Source organism: Archocentrus centrarchus, chromosome 11 (genome assembly GCF_007364275.1).
Source record: "Archocentrus centrarchus isolate MPI-CPG fArcCen1 chromosome 11, fArcCen1, whole genome shotgun sequence".
Lineage (NCBI taxonomy): Eukaryota > Metazoa > Chordata > Actinopteri > Cichliformes > Cichlidae > Archocentrus > Archocentrus centrarchus.
Window position 1 is genome coordinate 3,541,287 of NC_044356.1, and position 24,106 is coordinate 3,565,392.

Genomic DNA, 24,106 nt, shown 5'->3' on the forward strand with positions numbered 1-24,106 from the left:
AGTTTGTTCTCCATACAAGTGGACTTTCTAAAAATACAAAATCACAGCTGCATATAAAACTCATGGCCATGAAGAGGGCAAACATAGAGCCCAGCACAGCATCTGTGTCAAAAAGTGGAGTGCATGTTGATTCCAGCCTAAAGTATGGAAGCCTTAATGGGTCAAACACCTGACAGGACGTGCTGACAGGGTGTTTTCAGCCATTGTTAAACACAAATCAAATTAACGGAGACAGGAAGCAGACGTGTCGGTCCATTCTGCTTCTCAAACAGCCAACCATAAAGCTGGTGAGGACTCACCCCACTGCCAGTTTAGCTTATTCTTAGTTTGCATGTGAAGATGAGCTCTGGATGCTCCGAGCCGAAAATCAACAGTGTTTGTTTTGGTGCCTTTTACCCACAATGCATTGCTGTGTACAGTAATTCCAACATCCAAAAACAACATACAGATTTACAAGAGAAAAAGATCAAAAAACATTTAAAATAACGTGTTTCCATAGTTTAACAAACACAGTGTGATATAAAGTGATACAGTAAAGTAGTTTAAAACAAAAAGAACTTGTTCAACATCTTCTCACTAAAGTCACTCACAGTACAGAGATTTCATAGCGTGTTGCAGCTCTTTCTGCGCCTTCACCTGCATGCTCCAATGTGCAAAAACATCCAAAGAAATGAAAACTGTTCAAACACGGTGACGCCTGCAACAAACAGCAGCTACAAATAAACGTGATGTTTGAAACTTTCAGAGCCAGAATGTCTTCAGTATTTCAGAGGACAGGTAAAGTGGACTTATTCTGCTAAAGTGAAACAAGTTTGTATTAAATGTGAACAATTCAGATAATGAGGCTGATGCCCCTCTGAAGGCTTCCAGGAGTCGAGCAATCAGAAGAAACTGGTGGTTTTGGGGGGGAGTGTTTAGAGAGATGGGAGCTCAAAAGGCTCGTTTCTGACAGGAAGTCAAAGCTAGTCGAGTATAAAATAGCAAACGCTGCAGTGTCTTAAATCTGCATTCTTTCTAATTTCCAGCAGGGGGTGACTTCTCTAGTTATTAAATGAAGTCCGATTGTTTTTAAAGAAAACGAGCCTCCTGCTCAGCTGATCTCTGAGCTCAGTAAACACTTCACTGATCAGTTCATGGTCTCAGCTGCTGCTTTCAGGTCTGACTGAATGAAACATGAAACTTGTTTTGGAAATTATGGTCCGTTTATTAACAAAGTAGCAGGAAGCATGTGAGGATCTGGCAGCTGGATAAGTGTTCAGCTCACCACATCTGGATTTAAACCACTAAAATGCTGACGGTGGAAACACTCAGGAAAAAAACTGGACTTGCTGTGTGGTTAATTTGAGTCCTTGAACTGGACCTCTGGACTGTGTCAGTTTTTTTCAAATGCAATTATCTGACCAATAATATGGCTGCTGTGTGGTTCACTGCACTAACAGACTGTCCAAGAAGGCGGAGCTCCAGTTTGCTGAGTGAAATTCTGGGATTTGATTTGGATGTCACTGATAACCCCCCCCCCTCATCCAAATATGGTCACTTCTGGCTCCAGAAACCAACACGGAGGCACCCAAAAAACCTAGAATGACGTCACTGTAGCTACGAACATCTGATATTTACAGAATCACGCTGCAGATGAGCAGAACAGGTCCACCTGAGAGAAACCTTCATGCTGTAAATTTGTGCCTGGCTGCAGCTAACACTGATTCTATCACACGACAAAGTTTTAGTTGTTTCAGATGCTATAAAATGCATAAATGTTTAGGTTTAACTGTCGGATTAATTACATATTCTTCTTAGTATTTAGTACATAATGACAGAACTAAATTTTCAGTACAGATTATGGATATTTCTTTGAATATTTGAGTTCCTGTAAATATTTGATTAGCTTTGGCTACACTGATAAACTGGCAGCTATGAGCTTAGTGTGAATGCAGCGATTATTACTGTACAGCTCCAAAAAGGTAAAAACGCATTTGCTTAACAAACGCACTCCATGAATTCATACAGTTACACTCAGTGTTTAGTTTGCAGCACATACATGTAATTCTGTCATCTGTGACACATTCATGTTTAATTTGTTCTTTGTGTCACGCCTGCACACTTTTATCTGCAATATTTAACATCTGCACTTAGTGCTGCAAATCTGGGAAGCAAAATTTCATCCTGTATGATTGTGACAATAAAATTTACAAATGGTCCAAAATTTTGTTTGTTTGTGTGGAGGACAGAAACTGCAAATATCCAAACTGATGTATAAATAAAGTAATACTACTAATAACAGTATTACAGTTATCTGAACATTATAAAAATGAAATGTAGACTGTAATCTATAAAATGCAACACACTAGTTTTTTTTAATTTTTCCTTTGATTCTTCTATTACTCTATATTTATTAATTCATTACTTTATGCAATTGTTTCAATCACATTAATACATTTCTACCTTCCTTTTTTGTATCTCCTTTCAGGTCCCATTATATATTCATAAAGTGTTTAATAAAAAAATTACCTACACTAATAATTCAATTGATAAATGGCAAAGTAAATAAAGTAATCAAATAAAATCAGGATACGCTTGTTACATTGTATAGATTAATTAATGTCTATATTTCTAATATTTGGTGCATATAATGGCACTCTTTTTTCTTGGTCATTTTATTTGATTTTGGCAGTTTCAGGCCTCCATATTTTATGCTGTGTTTATGTTTCACTAAAGCTGAGGGCTCACTGCATACAGTAGGTCAGTCGTAATGATCTGAAACGTATTGTTTATTGGTTGATGATTTAAATATCCAGCATCTGTTGGGCTCCGACTGTACAAATTTAATTTCAGCTTTTTGCTCCATATTCATGAACGAATATCCAGAGAATGCAGAGTTTCTGTTAATTTGTGTAAACTGCATCACACAAACAGGTAAAGACTTTGTGTTCATTATTGCTTCTTTTGTCTTCGTTCTGTTTAACATTAAACTCCCTGATTTTTGTTGTAACTTGACAAAAACTCACTGACTATAAAAATCCTGTGAGGTTAAAAATAGAGCTGGAAGGACGTTTACAGGAATCCCTGCTACACAAAAGCAGAGAGCAACAATTTCAACACAAAAGTTACATTAGCAAATAAATCAATTCTTCATCAGAGTGAAAATCTGGAGTTAATTTCAGTGTTTCAAAAAGAGGAAATTTCCAGCAGATGCTCCCGCTGCGCTCCAGTGACTTTGTCCTTTTGTCATATTCAAAATGTTTCTCCGTGTATAAATTTTGACATCTTAGCTCAAAAATGTTTTCTTCTCACTTCTCATCAAAAACCTTGAGATCAACATGAAGGCTTTTTGCTTCACTTTCAGGAAGAAGAAAGAAAGAAGAGAAACGTGCAGCACCGTTAAAGAAAGAGAAGGAGAGATCCTCCCCATCAAACATCTGTCTATCAAACATCTGCCACACACACACACACACACACACACACACACGCTTCCTGTTTAGTGCACTGTGGAGGATTAAAGTCATTAAACCTCCCGGGAAGAACTTTTTGACTGGCTTTAAAATAATCCACACTTGAAGTGGTCACGTGCATCAGCTGTCCGCAGATCAAAACATGGAAACAGAATTAAAAGCAGACCTCTTTTTGTGTCAGCATGCTGAGGAAAAAAACAAAAAACTGCTACTTGCACTGAGAATCCAATCACTGATGAATAATCACACTCCTGGTTAAGGTGTCTCTGACTCATCGTCGTCCTCCGGCGATGTCGGCGAGGCAGGTGTGTCGTCTTCTTCTGCCGCTGCCCCGCTCGGTGCAGGTAATCCAGTGGCTGCCGCTGATGATGTCATCTTCTCATAGGTCCTCCTACGCTGCCGCCGCAGTGTCTGGCTCTGCAGCTCCTTCACCTCCTGCAGGACCTCCTGCGCCTCCTTCCACGAGGACACGGCCTCCTCCAGGAGGCGCTCGGCCTCAGCGCGCCTCCTCTCCACTTCCAAGTCCTCCACAGACAGCTGGCTGGCTGGTAGAGGGGGGGACAGGTGGTGTTTGTCAGGGGTTTTGGGTTGTGAGGATTCAAAGGACCCAGACAGGCTCGGGGAGTTCTGACAGGAAGACTCCTTATCGCTCCCTACACGAGGGGAGTCGGCCTCGCTGCCCTGCGGTGAACCAAATCCTTTAACCTGAGAGGAGTTGGATCGTCTGACACTCAGAGGCGAGTCGGGTGACTTCTGTACCGGAGAGCTGCCCTGCTTGTTGGGAGAGGCGGTAGATGATCCCTTGAGTTTTGGAGCTCGAGCTGCGTCGGTGCTCTTCGATCGAGGGGAGTTGGTCAGACGAGGTGAGTCGCTGGCTTTACCAGCAGGTGAGTGGGATCCTCTGGAGCGAGGTGAATCGGTTCCTTTGGAGCGATTCTTCTTGGCCTTGGGTCGAGGAGACTCTCTTCCTCTGGGACGAGGAGAGTCTTTACCCCGGAGGCGAGGAGAGTCGCTGCTCCGGCTCCTTGGAGATCCTGATGACCTGCTGAGGAGAGCAACAAAGATCGTTTTTTAAAGACAACAACCAGACATGGCAAGGTGCTTTGAAGTAAACTACCAGAGTTAATTTAAATTTGTTGCTTCAAACTACATTTGGGTAAGCTAAAGGAGTTGCATCACGCAATGCCACTACAGACAGATCATGGGACAATCAAAACTCCTACGTATTGTCCTGAATTTGATTTTGGGATATGAAGTCTACATTCTATTCTGTAGATCAGATCACTAAATATTAATGAAAGTGATAAAACTCACCTGGAATGAGGTGAGTCGGAGCCCCTGAGGTGATGGAGTCGAGGGGAGTCGATGCCCTTTAGGTAAGGCGAGCTGCCTCCTCGCTCTCTCTCTGCTTTGGTCTTCTGCAGCTCCTGTCAGGAAGAACATTACTCATAACTTCCTCAGTAATCTGCCCTAACAATATTTCATAATAAGGCCTGGGTGTTGGTATGATGTTGGTATCCATGGTATTTCATTGTTTTTATATAAAAACTGATAGATGATGAATTAAGGTGTACTGCATGAAAACGCCACCAGATGGCAGTCTCTACTGGTGGAAGTTTCTGCTGAGCTGAGTGAGCTGTGAAACATAGTGACTCCATGTGGGTGTGTGTGTGTGTGGGGGGGGGTCATCAGTCAAGATGAACCAGCCAATTCTGGCAGGGCAGGTACTTCTGGTGCCAGCGAGCAAGGGCAGCAAAGTTCACTTGTTTACTCAGCTTATGCTGCACATCCACAGGCTTCTACCACCAGCAGCAAAACCTTTTAACCTCTTGATATCCACAGATCATGAGACTCATCTAACGTCAGAGATATATAGTTAGGGTTTTGTTATAGTCCATCCCTTTTTATAGAACATGGTGGATCTTAAAATAGTAAACAAAACCACAAGAAATGTCATACCCTGTGAAAATCAGGTGCCAAACAGGCCAGTTTGTCATCATGTAAATTATAAATAAACTAATCAATAAACTTGCGGACGAAGCAGTCGAACCTGCAGTCTCATCTCCTCCAGCAGCTCCTGAGCTCTCTGCATCCTCTGGGCAATAAGGCTCTGCAACTGACCCACAGGCTGGACTGAAGCCCCGCCTCCTGCTTCCTCTTCAGTTGGACATCGACGAAGAGCAGAGCGCAACTCCGAGCGAATCATCGCCGGTCTGGAGAAAAGGAGAAGGGGTGACAAAAGAATGGAGGTGATGCTTCATTCTGAACTCTAAGTCTAAATCTAAGGGAAAGCCCAGATACCCTACAGAAGAAACCCCTAACCCTGCTTCAGCTGGTACATCAACTTTGTTTACTATCAGGTGATACCTGGAGGAGAGGACTTCATCCATGGAGGCACAGCGACTCCGACCCTGCATGCTGAACCTCTTCCCTGGCTGTGGCGTTCGAGACTGAGCATGAATGACCTGAAAGGTAACACTCCATTCAGCGAGATGTTCGTTGGTGGTTGAGAGTCATACTGGTTTAGTGTTAATTTCAGAAAAGATGTCCAGCAAAAACTTGGAGCCTCATGCTTTAAAGACAAAAACTAGCTCACTCTCAGGAATTGCAAAGATTAATTTGTATCAGTGACACCAAACAAACATCACAATATTTAAAACTCACTACTGTCTGGATCTGAATGACCCACCTGGACTTGTGGAGACTTGTGGACTTTGGAGGTCTCCAGATGCCTTCCCCAGGACCGCTCACTCCCCCTGGGCAGACTGCTGGTCTTCACCTTGGGCTCCTTGGATGTCACCCGCAGCTTTGACACATCGGTGCCGGCTCGCTGACGACCTCCGACTCCTATCTGTCCACAAGACCCGCCTCCCTGCAGGTCAACCCGGAAGCTGTTCTCCCAGTCGCCATCGTAGTCCTGGGCGAAACCGTCTTCCTCAGCAACCAGATCGAGTGTCAACGTGCCATGGGAAGAGGTGGACGCCTACAGTGAGAAAAGGACTTTATTAGATATAATATTGACTAAGGCCAATATATGGATATATGGAAATATGGCTCCCAGTACCACGGCCATAAGATGTCCTCTGGTCGGCAGTCGGCGGCCATGAGGAATCTTCGCTCGGTCTCTGGTGGGATGAACCAGTGTGCTGTCCTCCTCGATGGTCACCTGGACACAGATTGTCCACCTCTATTAACATCAATGGCCACAAGATTTGGACTGAAGGTACTGTTCAAAATTTGAATCAAAGGTTTTAAGGACAAACAAACCAGGGCATACCTCATCCAAAACTCTGTTTTTGGCTTTGATGATGGCAATGTTGAGGGCATTTACCCATGACTCCTTCTCCTCAGGACTCACTGCCAGAAACACGAGGTTTGGAGCCTGCAAAAAGAACATTTTTACCAGGTTTGATGTGCGATTAATACACAGTATGAAACAGTTTACCTTTGAAACACTGCAAGAACTGAAATATATCAATTTTTAAATGTTTTAGCTGATAAAAATATCAAGAGTTTTAACTTTAGAGTAATTCTAAGTGTTTCAGGCACTTCCGCATTTGCTTCACTTATCAGAGAGTGCATATCTACAATCACCCACTGGTTTTGGATTCTGTATTTTGAAGTCTCACCGTATATTGGCACCTGCTATATTGTAGCTGTAGATAACTGCCATTTACAGGAAGGCATTACAGAGGCACAAAAACTCTAAGAACGATTTATAATCTGGTGAATCCATTGGGTTTAAGGTTACACGCTTCTTCTTCTTCTCCTGTTTCTTCTTCTTTCAGATGCTCCCTTTGGGGGTCCCCACAGCGGATCTCCTCCTCTGTCACACCAACCTTCAGCATGTCCTCCTTCACTACATCCGTAAACCTCCTCTGAGGACTTCCTCTTTTCTTCCTGCCTGGCAGCTCCATCTTCAACAATCCTTTGTCCAATACATCCACTATCCACTGCAATTTCATTGCGGCTGAGACTACGGCTGGTGTCCACGGGGATCTCCTCCCAGATCTGGACCAGGGCATCACTGAGCTCCTGGACAGTCTGAGGTGCAACCTGGTGGCGTCAGATGGATTGAAACTTAATGTCCCAGAGATGCTCTGTTGGATTTAGGTCACTCGAGCATGGGAGCCAATCAATGGTATCCTCAATGGCATTCATGCCACATGAGGCCAGGCATTGTCATGCACTAGGAGGAACCCAGGACCCACTGCACCAGCATAGGGTCTGACAGGTCCAAGGATTTCATCCTGATACCTGATGGCAGTCAGGGGGTCGTTGCTGAGCCTGCAGAGGTCTGTGCATCCTTCCATGGATATGCCTCCCAAGAACATCACTGACCCACCACCAAACTGGTCATGCTGACCGATGTTACAGGCAGCATAACTTTCTCCACGGCTTCTCCAGACCCTTTCTAGTCTGTCACATGTGCTCAGGGTGAACCTGCTCTCATCTGTGAAAAGCACAGGGTGCCAGTGGTGGACCTGCCAGTTGTGGTATTCTATGGCAAATGCCAACTGGGCTCCACGGTGCCAGGTAGTGAGCACAGGGCCCACTAGAGGATGTCGGGTCCTCAGGCCACCCTCATCAAGTCTGTTTCTGAGTGTTTGGTCAGAGACATTCACACCAGTGGCTGCTGGAGGTCATTTTCAAGATTTCAAGAAGATTTTATTGTCATTATACATCAAGACACACAATGAAATTATGTTCCAGAACACCCATCCAAGAACACAGAGACAAACACAAACAGGGGAGACAGGCGTCTGAGGTCATGCAGCTGTTTTACCGGTGCTACCTTTGGCAGGAAAACAGAAAGAGATACACTGGGACAGGTAGGTTCAAAAAACATCATCTCGTACTGTGTTCATTATGAACATCTTACGAGGTTCCAAAAAACACCTCAGCAAAGCAGCAGCACATTTAATAGCATGGGAGCACTAGGATGGGGAGGAGATTCCCCCAATCTCCTCATGGTGAAAATTTGATCAAAACAATGGCGTTGAGAGACCAAAAAGAAAAAAAAAAAATGCAGTGCTCATCCTGTTCCTCCTGCACAAAGGAGCAGATCCCAGTCCTGCTGATTGGTTAAGGACCTTCGACAGCCCTGTCCAGCTCTCCTAGAGTAACTGCCTGTCTCCTGGAGTCTCCTCCATGCTCTGAGACTGTGCTGGGAGACACAGCAAACCTTCTGGCAATGGCACGTATTGATGTGCCATCCTGGAGGAGCTGGACTACCTGTGCAGCCTCTGTAGGGTCCAGGTATGACCTCATGCTACCAGCAGTGACTCTGACCCTAACCAAATGCAGAACTAGTGCAAAACAGTCATAAAAGATGAGGAGGGAAAAATGTGAGTGTCCTCCACCTGTGAAACATTCCTGTTTGGGAGGGGGGGGGTGTCATTGTTGGCCCTCTAAGTGCACCTGCTCTTAATTCATGAACACCAAAGCAGCTGAAACTGATGAACACCCCCTCTGATACTTACTGATGTAGACAAAATTGTGGGTACCTTTCAGTTAAAGAAAGAAAAATCCACAATGGTCACTGCAATAACTAATTAAAAAAATTATTGAACATTACTGAACTAATAAAAATCCGACGTTGCTTTTGAATAGTGGGTCAACAAAATAATAATAAAAAAAAAATCATACGAATGAAACTGGCCTGGACCAAAATGATGGGACCCTTAACTTAATATTTTGTTGCACAACCTTTTGGGGCAATAAGTGCAATCAAGTAATTTCTGTAAATCTGTCCCTTTAATTTTTGAGCTGTGCGTATGTGACACAAAATCAGCACAACCTTTTTTGTGTACTTTTTTGCAAAAATAAATAAATGAATGAATAAATGAAATAGTGCATGTTGGTGTTAACTTGTGCGAAATGAGCAAACTTGGTGTTGTAATGTGAGCAGCTGACAGTCAGACTCTTATGAAAGCTGCTGGCTGCCTCTGACAGTGAGGTCGTGTGTTCGCTGCTTTGTCTCAGAGCCGTGACGAACTGCAGCAGTTTCAGGGATTATTCTGCTCTGACTCGTCCTCTGACTGACTAATGGGATTCTGCAGATTAAAACCTTTCCAGGAGAGGAAAAAAAAACAAAACAGGCACAGCTCAGCCAATCACAGCAGCCCAGGCAGAGGGGGTGGGACATTAAAATCTGATGCACCAATCCTGAGGCACACGTAGGAGGACCTCCACCAATGAGGTCAGGCAGGACAGCGTAATCTCTGAGCACCGAGGATGAATAAAAAGAGACACAGAGAGGACGGACAGCAGGGACGAGGACAGAGGTTTCACATCTGGATCAGCTGCTCCAAATACATGAAACCAGGAGCTGAGAGGTCAAAAACACCACAACCACCACAGAACGACACCGACACACACTGAAAATCCGTTGAGTTAGTGACAGGTAAACAGGTGGACAGGTGCACTCACGGTGTTTCCTGGCTGCCTGCAGCACAGCACCGTGAAGCGGCTGTGGTTTTTCTTGCTGCGACTCTTGGCCTTCCTCAGCTCCTCTGAGCGCTCATAATTGGCCAGATCAAACACTTCCTGTGCTTTACGCTCATCTTTCACCTGAAATATAAAAACACACGTTCACCTCGTTGTTCACAATAAATCAATAGATTCCTAAAGTGATCAATTCTGCAGGTTAATGATGAGAAAACAGAACTCTGAACAGGACGAAATTAAAGATCAATAAAGAATGTGCTGTAATAAAACTACACACATTAATACAGATGCAGTGACACAGAAGTAAGTGTGTGTGTGTGTGTGTTGTTGCACTGATTGTTAACAGCTGGTTAAACACACTGAGCAGCTGCTCTCTGATATCCGAACACACCTGAGATTACAGCGTAATTTCAATTTTAATGTATTTTATTTAATTTTCATTAAATATTTTTTTAAACATAATGCAATTTTAATTTACTGTTTTTATAGCAGATTTCTTTGGGTAAGGATCCCCACAAAATGAGGAGCTGGCAGCATAAAGAGAAGTACGGGAGGTTGTGATTGGATGATGGAGTTCAGGAGCAGCTGATCCGTTTCTGCCACAGAAACATCACACTGGTACTGGCTGCTATTAAAGGAGTCAACTGGGAGAAAACTCGAGATCTGACGGGCTTGGAAGCGAGATCAGGAAGGAGTGCCAAGATGCTGGAGGCTGTCCTGATGATACATTTGTTTGAGTAATGGGGGAATCATCTGTATTCCCTTGAGAAAGCAGACACTGAGGAGATAAGTGACCAACTGCCCTGACTCCCATCCTGAGGGAGAGAACATGGAGAGTCCTCGACAGACGTTTAACATCCTCACTGAGAAAGAAGCTGGACGCTCTGCAGGCTGCATAGAAACACAGGGAGGTGGAAACTACCACAGTCATAGGAAACTATCTGGGTTCCTGACCCCGACTGTGTCTCAGATTCACTTTACATTTAGAGCCATTTGGTTTGTGTGTGTCCTCTGCATCCACCCAGCTGTGGTTTAAACAGCACTCAGATGGAGCTGGCTTCAGTAAGAGGTTCACTTTGAGTTAAATTAGTCGACTCGCTCGCCGTCTGTCCTCCATGTTTCTTTCATCACAGACATTTTTGCTTCATTTAACTTTAAAATGTTCGTGCGAAGAGCTGCAGAGACACAAATCAGGCGGGTGGCCATTTATCCTACTGTTTATTATTCCAGGAAACTAACATGCATAAATATTTATTTTAATACCACACTCACAGTGCTGCTTCAGAAATGGAGATATGAAGGCAGATGATGCTGCCGCAGCACTCGGGAGGCGAGCATGGTGCTCGCCTGGTGCGTGAGCTAAAACTGTTTTCAGTTTGTGCACATGCTCATTACAGTGCTGGGCCACAGGACTGGACCAAAACACAGTCCAGAGGTCCAGTTCAGGGACTCCAGTTAGCTGAGGTGAAGCCTAGCAGACAGCTAGCAGCTACAGCCACCTGTGTCGCCATCCACCTGTCAGTCAAAGAGGCCACGCCCCTAATAATGCAAACAGGTGAGTTATAGAAATATCCTCCCCCATACAGCTGATATGAAATTATCCACAGAGACCAAAGCAGTTTGTGTATCAGGCTGTAAACATGTTTATTTCTGCAGTTTTAACATGGGAGTCTATGGGGACTGACTCACTGCTGCCTCTGCTGGACTGCAGGGGAACTGCAGGTTAGGCACTTTCACTAATAACTAATGACTTTTGTCTGTCAGAGTCTAGTCAGTTTTCTTGGTACACAAACAGTGACCTGTCTGCCACTCTCACCTTCTACCCCAATATAACTGTTGAATTTCTTGCTAATGTCCTGTTTTTAAATTGGACACTATGGATCTATTTAAAAGGTTAGTTCATCCATATTTTCTTCAACACTATCTTGCCATTTAAAAATTTGGAAATTTGTTTCCCCAGGTGAAGAACAGTCCCTTAAATTGTTGTGTGGTTCTTAAATTCCCACATTGCTGGTTATAATTACCACAAAGAGTTAACTGCGCTGTCCCTTTAAACCTGTAAATGGCAAACACGGCTTTAAATTCAGACCAATTCCAATCAGCAGCCCTGAAACATCAATATGTGTGTCCACTGTGCGAGTGTTACACACATGGGGTCAGCCGGGTTGTTGCCTTCAGGGTCCTACAGAGACGAGCGGTCACATGTCACAGCTGGTGGAGTTGATCATTCATCAATATTAGAGATTACAATCAATACAACGGCCAAGCTTCAGTGGTCCTCTAACCAACATATTTCACACTAAAGAAAAACATTTTTGTGCCTTAAATACATTAAAATCAGAAAAATCAAACGCAAAACAGTGAAGACAAAAAAACACGTCCATAAGAAACAAACGTCCTCACAAAGCAGAACAGTTAAAGACTGAAAATGGTTCTCACAGAGCAGAAACACACACAAACACACACACACACACACACACACACACACACACACACACACACACACACACACACACACACACAGTGAATCCTCCCTCAGGCATCTACATTAAAAAGTTCTGGGTCAACGTTCTGCAGAAGAACAGAAACAAGACAAAACACAGCGACTAATGATAGAACAAGTCATAATTACACACACACACACACACACACACACACACACACACACACACACACACACACACACACACACACACACACTCCGGGTTAACATGAATCATTATGATGCGGCTCATTCGGTTGAACAGAAACAGGAGGAGCAGAATAAATCCTGCTTTCGCTCCTGGAATAAAAACTGAGACACGCGAAGCAGCAACGCTGAAGCATCTGAGGGTGTACATGTGACTTTATGTTTGAAAATGTTTTAAGCCTTCCTTCATTTAATATTCAATAGAAAGAGTCGATAAAAATTAAAATAAGATCGTGAAGAGTTACAGATGAGGGTTATTATTAAAAGATTAAATTATGAGGATTTTGATCAGCAGATCCTTCCATGCTGCTGTCAAAGTAACATTTCTGTGTGTGTGTGTGTGTGTGTGTGTGTGTGTGTGTGTGTGGGTGGTGTGTGTCTGTGTTAGAGAGCACTTAGATGTAGATGTGCTGATATGGATGTGTATAAATGGGTAAATGGGACATAAACACATTACATAAAGTGATACAGAAGCTGCTGTAGATCAGTTCCTCCTTCATAACAGCTGTACGGGGGGATGGGGGGGTGTATCTATAACTTACCTATTTAAATAAAGTTTGTATTATTAGGGGCGTGGCCTCTTTGACTGACAGGTGGATGGTGACACAGGCGGCTGTAGCTGCCTTCCTCTTTGGAAGAACACACCTGTGACAGAGCAGCTCAGAGAGACGCACTAACCCAGCTGGGACGTGTTTACTGTCTCATAACAGAGACAGATCTTCCTCCTCTGAGTATCTGCAGAGTCTAAATCTCAGAGTTCTGGTGAGAAGAAAGTCTGACTCAGCGTCCCACAATCCTCGCTGTGCTCTTACGTAACACAGGCTTACATAAGGTCAGTGTGAGCTCAGCACTTTCACGGTCCAAACAGACCTGCTGATACGGAAGGAAAACACACCCTCTGGTTTCTGAGAGTTTCTGAGAGGATTCATTTTAGTGTGAGTCCTTCACTCTCAGGTGTGTACTGCTGTTCATTCTGATCAACTTGGTTAAAACTTTTTAGCTTCATTTTTAATGCATAACTCTCTGTAAGCACTCCCAGACCTCCCTCCTCCAGCTCGTCTCGGGGGACACTGAGGCATACCCAAGCTAGCTGAGAGACATACAGTAACATCCCCAGAGGGTCCCGGGTCGGCCCCGGGGCCTGCTCCCACTGGGAGGTGTCCAGGAAGCATCCTGACAGATGCTGAACAGCATCAACTGCTCCTTTTGACGTGGAGGAGCAGCAGCTGTGCTGAAACAGCTCTTCACCTGATCTCTACAGAAGAGCCCAGATACCCTCCAGAGGAAGCTTCTCACTGCTGCTGCTTCTGCTGCTGCTGCTGCTGCTGCTCGTGTCAGTCAAAGAAAACCTAAAATCAGGTTTTTAAATGATCTGGAACATGATGAAACCTCAGGAAGTGAAAGCACACTGGATATAAAAGAGCTGCAGCAGCCTGAGAGTCCTAAAACCTCTGAAACACAAACTCTTCACAGCTGGAACTGACCCCCCCCCCCCCCGGCAGGATTAAAATCTGATGCCTGTGCTGTTACATCACTGTGCAGGACGTGAGCTTGTTTGTATGAATGTGAGTCACAAACACTGTATGACTCTCTCCTCCTCTCTCAGGACGTATATTTCTAAAGCTGGAACGTGACATCAGAGGTCACATGATCAGTCCGTGTGACTCGCCGTTGTTCAGAAGTGACTCAGCATCATTAGAGCTGAAAATAAACACAGAGCAGGAGCACCAAGTTCCTCCTCTGACCCAATGAAAATGCAGCGCCGCCTCAAACACGTTAACCGCTGCGTCCGAGCCTTAAACCAGAACTCTGCTCATAGTTTTTATTTTTACTGTTATTTTCCACACAGGTCAGGGGTCACCTGACCTCTGAGGCCCATATCTGCTAAAACTCCACATTTTCTCAGGTTTCCCTCTATTTCAGGACATCTCACTGCTTCTTCCTGTTTTTGTTTCACTATCATGAGCATATTATTCCAAAAACACAGCAAAGAGGTGATGATACCGTCAGGAGGTGAAAGCACACCTGATAAGTGATTATCTGTGTCTGTCACCTCTGACTCTACAAGAACTAAACATGGAGGCTGCAGCAGCCACAGGTCCACCTCATACAGACCAGATTACACAGACCAGGTGTGACGTGACACTCGTCCCACATCTGGTCCATTAAACACCTCCCAGAGCCGTGTCTGAGCCCTGAGTGCTGAAAGCAGACCAGATTAGGCCCAGATGTGTCAGCGTCTGACATTAATCTGATTCTGTTCTCTTTCACTGATACCAAACAGCTGCTGCACCTCTAAACCTACATCCTACCCACAATCCCCCCCGCCCTGTCCAACAGACTGGAACCAGCAGCCCATCGGCAGCCTGAACTCTGTGTGGGTGTTCGGTTTCTCTGGTCGTGTTTTTGTGTCCGCCGTCCTCACCTCCTTGTCCGAGATATAGAGGTAGTCTCCTCTCAGCATCACGTACCGGCTCCTCCACAGCTCCCTGAAAATCCCTCGACCGCAGAACTTCCGGATCCAGCCCATCTTCTCCGGCTGGTGGACCACCGGTGGACCCGAGTCCTGAACACCCTGCAATACAACAATGAGAGGATTCATAGAGGAAAGAAGCACAGAGGCCATGGGATCAGGAAATGAGAATAAAGAACAAAGCAGAACAACGAAGGAGGAAACACAGGAAAACACCCACAGACAAACTAATAAACTAATTAAGACAGAAATAAATAGCATCAGTCAGAGAATGAGTGAAGCAGGCAGGCTGCACACCCAGAATGCAGGACTCAGGATGTGATCCAGCTCTGAATACACGCAGAGCAGGACCAGAACCAGGAACGCAGACTGGGAACAGGAGAACACAGCACCGGGTATGAGGGACGACATGACGAAGAGCTCTGGGAACACAACGCAACCCGAGAGAAGGGAAACACCAGCTGCAGCTAACTGAGGAAATAAGACAGGGGAAGCAAAACCAAATACAATGGACACGAGATAGGAGACTACCAAAATAAAACAGGAAGAACTAAACGAGGGAACATCCCTAATGGGGGATGTTAAAACTCAAAGCCAGGTCCATGACAGTCTCAGTGTGATGGACAAAAACATGATTTCAAAGACAAATAACAGGAAATGTCCTCCATGAGAAGGAAAACTAAAAACGTTTGGAAAGCACCTCAAACAGACTGAAAGAGGAATGAACGTGAACTCAGGGTGACGTGAAACAACCAAAAAATAAACTCTGAGAGAAGAAATTAAAAAGAAAAAAGCTCTGGAGACATTTATGACATCATCCATCATTAAATGAGCTGCTGTAAAGAACAGAAAAGATCCAGGTCAGCTTCTGAAACTTTTCCTGAGTGGACCTGCAGCTTCAGGGTTCTGTGATGGAGCTCAGAGTTTCTCTGCTAATCTGAGCAGCAGCAGCAGCAGCAGGATGGAGAGCATCACTGCGCCACCTTCATCCACCTGAGTCAAACGCTCAGTGCTGCTTCTCTCCTCCTCCCAGCTTCAGTCTCAGGAATGTGTCCAAAACGGTGTTTAAATAAAGGTTCAACAAACTGCAGCTGAATGTAAATGAAGAGGAGCATCTTTAATAAAACATGAAACAGGATGGATGCAGTGCTCACATCACACAAACAGACGGACACAAATTTAATAAAACAACCACGGATCCTGATCAGTGATCAGAGTCCTGATCAGGGATCATTACAGCTGATTGATTCTGAGCTCAACAAGAACATGAATGGACCTCTGTCTCACTGACCCGCCTGCTCTGGTTGCTTTTCTTCATCCTCCTCCTCCTCCTCCTCCTATCCGGGACTCGCAGCACAATCCCACCGACGGGGAGGAGGTTCGGCCCGGCGGCAGCTGCAGCACGGCCCCGCTGCCTCTGGTCCCGGTGGGTCCTTGTTTCGGCGTCGGCGCGTCCGCTCGGTCCTCCCGGTTCTTCTTCAGCTCCGCGTCTGTTGGCTGAAGCGAGCTTGCATCCTCCCTGCGCGCACGCCTTCGGAGGCAGATGCTCTCTCTCTCTCTAGCTCTGTGCACGCGCTCTCCCACGCGGACGCGCACGGCAGCCTGTATTCAGGTAAAAGGAGCCCGAGGGCGACACCTGGCGACACAGTAGCGTTACAGCACCGGACCAAAAATGTCAGAGTAAGAAAAACGGAAACAATATGTATTTTTAAATATTCTAAACAATTTCAGCTAAAAATCTAACAGTTCAAATAGAACACACAATAAAACAAACGAGATAAATTACATGAGCATGTGACCTGATAATTATCACAACTTTATCATCAAATATTTTAATTGTTGGGTTAGTAATCGAAATGTAAATTATTTAAATAATTTAACCTTGTAGACTTCACTCATTTTGGTTAAATTTTGTATCTTTATTTTAAATGAACAGCTATTGTTGCTGATGCAGAGCAAACAAACAAATAAAATCCTCTGTAATGTTTGGATATAGAAAGATGGCAGTTTATAAAATAAATGTATTTTTATTGTCATCAGATAATTTAATAAACTGTTGCTGTTCATGTGGATCAGTTTTATTCCTTCATCAGAGGATTTCTTTGTCCTTCCCTCCTTCCTCTTCCAATCTCTGCTTTTCCATCTTTTATTCATCAGTTTTATTCTTTCCCATCTCCTCGTCTCCTTCCTTCCTTCGTTTTAAATGCTTATTCTTTCTGTCCTCGTTGCCTCCTCGCTTGTGTCCTTTCCTTTCTTCTCCCTCTCATTCTTAAAATGCTTATTTTTACATTCTGATTGAACTAGAACACCTCTGCTCACAGTTGCATATTTTATTATTTTTAACCTGATAAATCTGAATTCTGACCCAGTAGTTTATTTATCCAGCTTTAGGAGATCATAGAGAGCTGGTAAAAATAACGTAGCAATAAAAGTAATTTAATAATGAATTGTTCTAAACAGAGTTTAAATCATTAGATGATGAAATATTATTTTTACAAATTAAACCCTCCAGTTTTAATGATTTTAATTTTCTGATAATTATAAGAGAGAAAGCCCCCCCCCCCCCCCCCCCCCCCCCACACACACACACACACACAGAAACAGTATAACAGTATGGTTATCATTCAGTCTTTACTCTTCAGTGACATAAACAGATATTTTAATGAACTGATTCTGAGATAAAACATGAAGTCGTTTCGCCGTCTTCAGACTTTTCTCTGTTCTTCTTTTGTTTCAAGACAAAAACCTGCAGAAACAGAGACGAGACCCGAGTCAACACTTTGACCTGACGCACAACTTTACTCCACCTTCATCCACTCAGCTTCATCACAGAGGCAGGCCTCGACCAGCAGCTGTCCCCGGAGAGGAGACAACACTGCTACCAATAATAATAATGATAAAAATTTGCCAAACCACATCATGCCACCAGACGATGTTGTGCTCCTGGGTCGTTTTGGACTTTTCAGGTTTTGCTTCTCGTGTTTTTCCTTTATTCTCGCTCGTAGCAGCTTTAAATGTTTAATTCCTCGCTCGGTGATCCATCCTCTTGTATCAAGTCTCCTGTATTAAGTTAACTCCCATGTCTGTGTTTTTCCCGTTTAGTTCCCACTTTCTGCTTCATTTCCTTTTTCTTTGCTTTTAGTTTTGCTTCCTTTGTCTCATCTCCTGTGATTTAGATCAGCTGTGTGTCAGCTGTCTTCACTTCCTGTAATTACCTTCTATGTGTACGCTCCTCTCGTCCTCTGTCAGAATCTCGTTATCTCAGTGTTTCTGTGGTTTAAAGTTCTCAGTTCCCTTTTCAGACTTTGTCTTTTGGATTATTTTCCCACAGCCTGAATAAACGGCTCATTTTCATTAACCCTGCCAGCGTTTGTGTCCTGACTCCTCACACGCCGCCTCACGACGGGTGTTTCTGTTGTAGTCGTGAGTTTTTCAAAAAAAATAAATTTAAGGTTTGATTCTTGTTCTTGATCCTTGTGTGTTTACTTCCCTCAGTGTTACGCTAATCGTTCCTTCCTCTGTCTTCATGTTCATGTGGATCTTCATGTCTCTGTCTCTAGTATTTGCCTCCTGAGAACTTTCTGAGGGTATACTCTGCAGGATGTTCAGCATATCCAGGTTTTATCTGGCTCGACAATTCCCCAAACTGCATTCAGAGATAACGGGCATCAACTTTCTCTGCTAAGCCCAGTTTTCCACTTCAGACTCTGAGCGCGCTCACACAGAAAGGGATGTTTCACATGCAGAGTCTGTATCACACTGAAAACATGCTGGAAATGAAAGAATCCGTGAAACTCTTCCAGCTGATTTTAATCTGAAACTCTGAACCTGCTCCTGACCAGGTGACGTGTTCAGCATCAGTTACCATGGTGATAGAGCAGGTAAAAAGAGAGATGCTTTAGTGGCACAGATCTCAGCACTGCTCACATTACTCTGACTTCATGGTTACATGCCTCAGGTTTTACTTTGAAGGTTTGTTTTCTTTCATTTCCTGTGTTACATTTGCTTCCTGTCTCTCTTCCCTCATTGACTTAGTTAATTATTACTCTTGTTATCAGCTCTAATTAAAACACTGGTTTTAGAACGAGTTGCTGTAAATGCTGGTTTATAGCAGCTCGTTCTTCTTGTTAAATACAGCAGTCATTATGTGTACATACCTGCTGACTCGATCACACTTCTGACTGCCACAAAATGAGAGGAAACATACCTCAAACCCTATCAACGCAATTTCAAGGAGTCATGTTGTTCAACCCAGAAAATGCAGGAAAATGACATTTTTCACCCTAATCCTTCCAACAGGAAGTGTAAAATGCCAGCTAATTTCCTGGTTACCTCTCACCTGCCTTCCCGTCATATCTGAAATTTGTCTCAATGTTGAACTTCAGGCACTCAGCCAGCTTCCTGTGGAGGCTCTCGGCGGCCTTCAGCTCATCTACGTCGAGATGTTTTCCTTCTTTTCCTGAAACACAGAGAACAACCAATCAAAGCAGCCCTGAAAGCAGGCCAACAGCAGGTGAACACAGTGTAGAGGAAGACGAAAGAGGACGTGGTGAGGTGTGCAGTAGGAGTGACAAAAGAGTTGAAGGTGGGGGTGGGATTACATCAGGGATCAGCTCTGAGCACCTTCTTGTTTGCAGTGCTGATGGACAGGCTGACAGATGAGGTCAGGCAGGAGTCTCTGTGGACTCTCTGATGTTTGCAGATGACACTGTGATCTGTAGTGAGAGCAGGGAGCAGGTGAGGTAGCTGAGTTTAAATACCTGGGGTCAACCATCCAAAGCAACAGACAGTGCAGAGGAGAGGTGAAGCAGAGAGTGCAGGAAGGTGGAGTGGATGGAGATGAGTGTGCCAGAAGGAGAGCAGCAAGAGTGAAAGAGCTTACAGGATGGTGGTTAGACCTGCTGTGATGGATGGTTTGGAGATGGTGGCACTGACACAAAGACAGGAGGCAGAGATGAAGATGCTCAGATCTTCACTGGGAGTGAGTCCATCAGAGGGACAGCTCAGAGTCACAGAGGCTGTATATAGTGGGTATACTGGACAAAGGAGGATGAAGATGGAGCTGCCAGGCAGAAGGAAAAGAGGAAGACCTCGGAGAAGATTTGTGGATGTAGTGAAGGAGGACATGCAGAGGGTCGGTGTGACAGAAGAGGATGCTGGGATAGGTTCAGATGGAGGCAGATGGAGGGTCTGGCTAGTGAAACTGAACTCAGCTCATGAATAAACTGGTTAATCATAGTTAATGATTTAATAAGGGTGGCAACCAACACAGGGAGAGGTAGGTTTGGGTAGCTTTTTTCCCGTGATAAATGAAATCATCACTTTAAAAACGGTGTTTTGTATTTACTCCGGTTATCTTTGTCTAATTAAAATATGTTTGATGATCTGAAACATGCAAGTGCAACAAATATGTAAGAAACTAAGAAATCAAGAAGAAGGTTAATAGTGTTTCGCAGCACTGTAGCTTCATGAGAAAGCAGTGTGGAGTCTCTGCTAACATCAGTGTGATAATTCATTTTAGGAGCTTATCACTTAGACCGATTATAATCCTGTTGTTATCAGGATAAATGACACCGACGTGATTAACGTTTCAGCCTTCAGATTTCTGACAATTTTCTTCTTTTTTTTTAATATTTCAGATATTCTTTGTTTCAGTGTTTCTTCCCGACACACACGTACACTGTTTCACTTGATATGAAGTGATGTATACAACCCCAGGCTGACAAAGAGTCAGAGCTCTGTAGAGCCGAGTATTCCTTTCACTTTAACTAGTAGTGACTTCATACATTTCTTTACAAATAAAATTTTAGACATTAGAGAAAAAATTATTCATAACCATCTCAAAGATTTATCTTCATGTTCAGCTGCTTTTAGCACTGCTGGTATTTGTTTAGACTCTTTGGCTCCAGTTGATCTTTCAGAGTTAACTTCAATAGTTACTTCCTCCAAACCAGCAACATGTTTGTTAGATCCCATTCCTACTAGACTGTTCAAAGAAGTCTTTCCAATTATTGATGATTCTATCTTAAAAATGATCAATCAGTCTTTATTAGTTGGCTATGTACCACAGACCTTCAAGGTGGCTGTAATTAAACCTCTACTTAAAAAGCCATCACTGACCCAGCTGTCTTAGCTAATTATAGGCCAATCTCCAACCTTCCTTTTCTCTCAAAGATTCTTGAAAGAGTAGTTGTAAAACAGCTAACTGATCATCTGCAGAGGAACGGTTTTATTTGAAGAGTTTCAGTCAGGTTTCAGAATTCATCACAGTACAGAAACAGCATTAGTGAAGGTTACAAATGATCTTCTTAGAGCCTCTGACAGTGGACTCATCTCTGTTCTTGTCCTGTTGGACCTCAGTGCAGCTTTTGATACTGTTGACCATAACATTTTATTACAGAGATTAGAGCATACTATAGGTATTAAAGGTACTGCACTGCAGTGGTTTGAATCATATTTATCTCATAGACTACAATTTGTTCATGTAAATGGGGAGTCTTCTTAACACACTAAGGTTAATTATGGAGTTACACAGGGTTATGTGCTAGGACCAATTTTATTTACATTATACATGCTTCCCTTAGGCAGTATTATTAGAAGCACTGCATACATTTTCATTGTTATGCAGATGATATTCAGCTTTATCTATCAATGAAGCCAGATGACACACATCAATTAGTTAAACTGCAGGAATGTCTTAAAGATATTAAGGCCTTGATGACCTCTAATTTCCTGCTTCTAAATTCAAACTGAAGTTCTTGTACTCGGCCCCACAAATCTTAGAAACATGGTGTCTAACCAGATACTTACTCTGGATGGCATTACTTTGGCCTCCAGTAACACTGTGAGGAATCTTGGAGTCATTTTTGACCAGGATATGTCCTTCAATGCACATATTAAACAATATGTAGGACCGCTTTTTTGCATTTGTGCAATATTTCTAAAATTAGAAACATCCTTTCTCAGAGTGATGCTGAAAAATCATTCATGCATTTATTACTTCTAGGCTGGACTATTGTAATTCATTATTATCAGGCTGTCCTAAAAGCTCCCTGAAAAGCCTTCAGCTGATCCAAAATGCTGCAGCTAGAGTACTGACAGGGACTAGAAAGAGAGAGCAGATTTCTCCCATATTGGCTTCTCTTCATTGGCTCCCTGTTAAATCTAGAATAGAATTTAAAATTTCTTCTCCTCACATACAAGGTCTTGAATAATCAGGCACCATCTTATCTCAAAGACCTCATAGTAACCATATCACCCCAACAGAGCACTTCGCTCTCAGACTGCTGGCTTACTTGTGGTTCCTCGGATACTTAAGAGTAGAATGGGAGGCAGAGCCTTCAGCTTTCAGGCCCCTCTTCTGTGGAAACCAGCTCCCCATTTCAGGAGACAGACACCCTCTCTATTTTTAAGATTAGGCTTAAAACTTTCCTTTATGATCAAGCTTATAGTTAGGGCTGGATCAGGTGACCCTGAACCCTCCCTTAGTTATGCTTGCTATAGGCCTAGTCTGCTGGGGGGTTCCCATAATGCACTGTTCTTTTTATTCACCTCTTTGTACTCTGTTTATACTTCACTCTGCATTTAATCATTAATTATTATTAATCTCTGTCTCTCCCCCCTCACAGCAGATCACCCCCCCTCCTGAGCTGGTTTCTGCTGGAGGTTTCTTCCTGTTAAAAGGAGTTTTTTCCTTCCCACTGTCACCAAGTGCTGCTCATAGGGGGTCGTTTAGACTGTTGGGTTTCTGTGTATTATTGTAGGGTCTGCCAACCTATAAAGCACCTTGAGGTGACTGTTGTGATTGGTGCTATATAAATTAAATTGAATTGAATTGAATGTGTACAGCAAACACGTGTGCTTCCAGTTTTCATGAGTTTTTTGTTTTACTGATGTTTAAGTCTGTTTTTCACTGTAAAGTTTGGGTGTTTCTGTCTTACTGTAGATGAGCAGCAATCTGCCCGGAGTTCCCTCAAAGATGCGGCTGTAGACGGCGATAAGACAGTCTGCCACAGCCCTGGTAGACATCTGCTCGGCCTTGGTCATCGTATGGAGACACCACACCATCGAACTCCTTAACTCCTGATGGAAACACAGTAGAGAAATGATGATAATTCTTGCCACAGTGATAACTGAGGTCTGAAACTGGGTCGGAAGACATTTTCTCCTACAGCGTTCCCCCCCCAGGACTGATGCTACAATAAAACAAACAAACAAGCAGTCCAACCTCTGACGTATCAAATAATTTAGGAACATTTAAGGTGGAACTTCAATCACTGAATGGCACTGATTGGTCAAATTTATACCATATGGCTTTTTTTTTTTTTTTTGTATAGTTTGTATTATAGACAAGGGAAAAATGATTATAAAGTTGAACAATGTTCCTGTGCTTGGATGATTTGTCGAACTGGACTTTTCACCTTAAGGGTGAATGACGTCACCCTCATAAATAATGATTGCTTGTCATTTTTTCCGGTTCTTCAGAAAAGAAAAGAAAAAAAAAAAAAAACTGAACCAAACATTTAAAATATGATGATTTAGGCAAAAATAAAACTTTTTGTTAAAAAATGACCCACTGTCACCAAATGGCTTGCTCATAAGGAGTTGTTTTGATTGTTGGGCTTAATAATTATTGTAGGTCTTTACCTTTCAATATAATGCACCTTGAGGTGACTGTTGTGATTTTGTTGTTATATAAATAAAATTGAATCTAATTTGAATCTCATGGCCACAGGTGTGTTATTACCCTGTAGCTGTACTGAGATAACACTGCTGTACCCTACGGTGTCATCTCAGTAGGTCAGAGATCATGTTAGCAGTTTTAGCATTGCAGATACGATCCCTGATTGGTGTTTGTCTTATTGCTGTGAATCCTCAGGACACATCAAGCGCCTTGAGGCGACTGTTTGTTGTGATTTAGTAGTATATAAATGAAACTGAATTGAATCTCTTATTTCTTACCAAAACCAAACAAAATTTGATTGGGTTGTTTGGTATAATTTAAAATATTTTTAAAATATTTTTTGATGACATTTTGATGGCTGA

General features: G+C 43.3%; 1 protein-coding gene and 1 long non-coding RNA gene across 2 annotated transcripts; both read right to left on the bottom strand.

The window, feature by feature from the left end:
• Positions 1-251: 251 nt before the first annotated feature.
• Positions 252-16,497, bottom strand: LOC115788467 (pleckstrin homology domain-containing family O member 1-A-like). Its single transcript, XM_030741502.1, has 10 exons — positions 16,353-16,497; positions 15,014-15,163; positions 9,882-10,022; positions 6,727-6,831; positions 6,514-6,615; positions 6,139-6,432; positions 5,817-5,914; positions 5,500-5,662; positions 4,764-4,876; positions 252-4,494 (listed from the first exon to the last, which is right to left on the bottom strand). The coding sequence occupies exons 1-10, from the start codon at positions 16,377-16,379 to the stop codon at positions 3,705-3,707; spliced, it is 1,983 nt and encodes a 660-aa protein (XP_030597362.1). The 5' UTR covers positions 16,380-16,497; the 3' UTR covers positions 252-3,704.
• Positions 16,498-17,673: 1,176 nt separating this feature from the next.
• On the bottom strand, positions 17,674-23,068 carry LOC115787786 (uncharacterized). The gene is made up of 3 exons (XR_004020542.1): positions 23,002-23,068; positions 19,401-19,520; positions 17,674-17,807 (listed from the first exon to the last, which is right to left on the bottom strand). It is a non-coding gene; the product is annotated as an uncharacterized LOC115787786 (long non-coding RNA).
• Between the last annotated feature and the right edge of the window lie 1,038 nt (positions 23,069-24,106).

Excerpts from the sequence above, each read along its gene's own strand:
- LOC115788467 (XM_030741502.1), bottom strand. The coding sequence starts at position 16,379 with ATGAAGAAAAGCAACCAGAGCAGGCGG. Across the intron at positions 10,023-15,013 it reads TCTATATCTCGGACAAGGAG|GTGAAAGATGAGCGTAAAGC; the intron begins GTGAGGACGGCG and ends TTTATATTTCAG. Across the intron at positions 5,915-6,138 it reads ACAAGTCTCCACAAGTCCAG|GTCATTCATGCTCAGTCTCG; the intron begins GTGGGTCATTCA and ends GTTACCTTTCAG.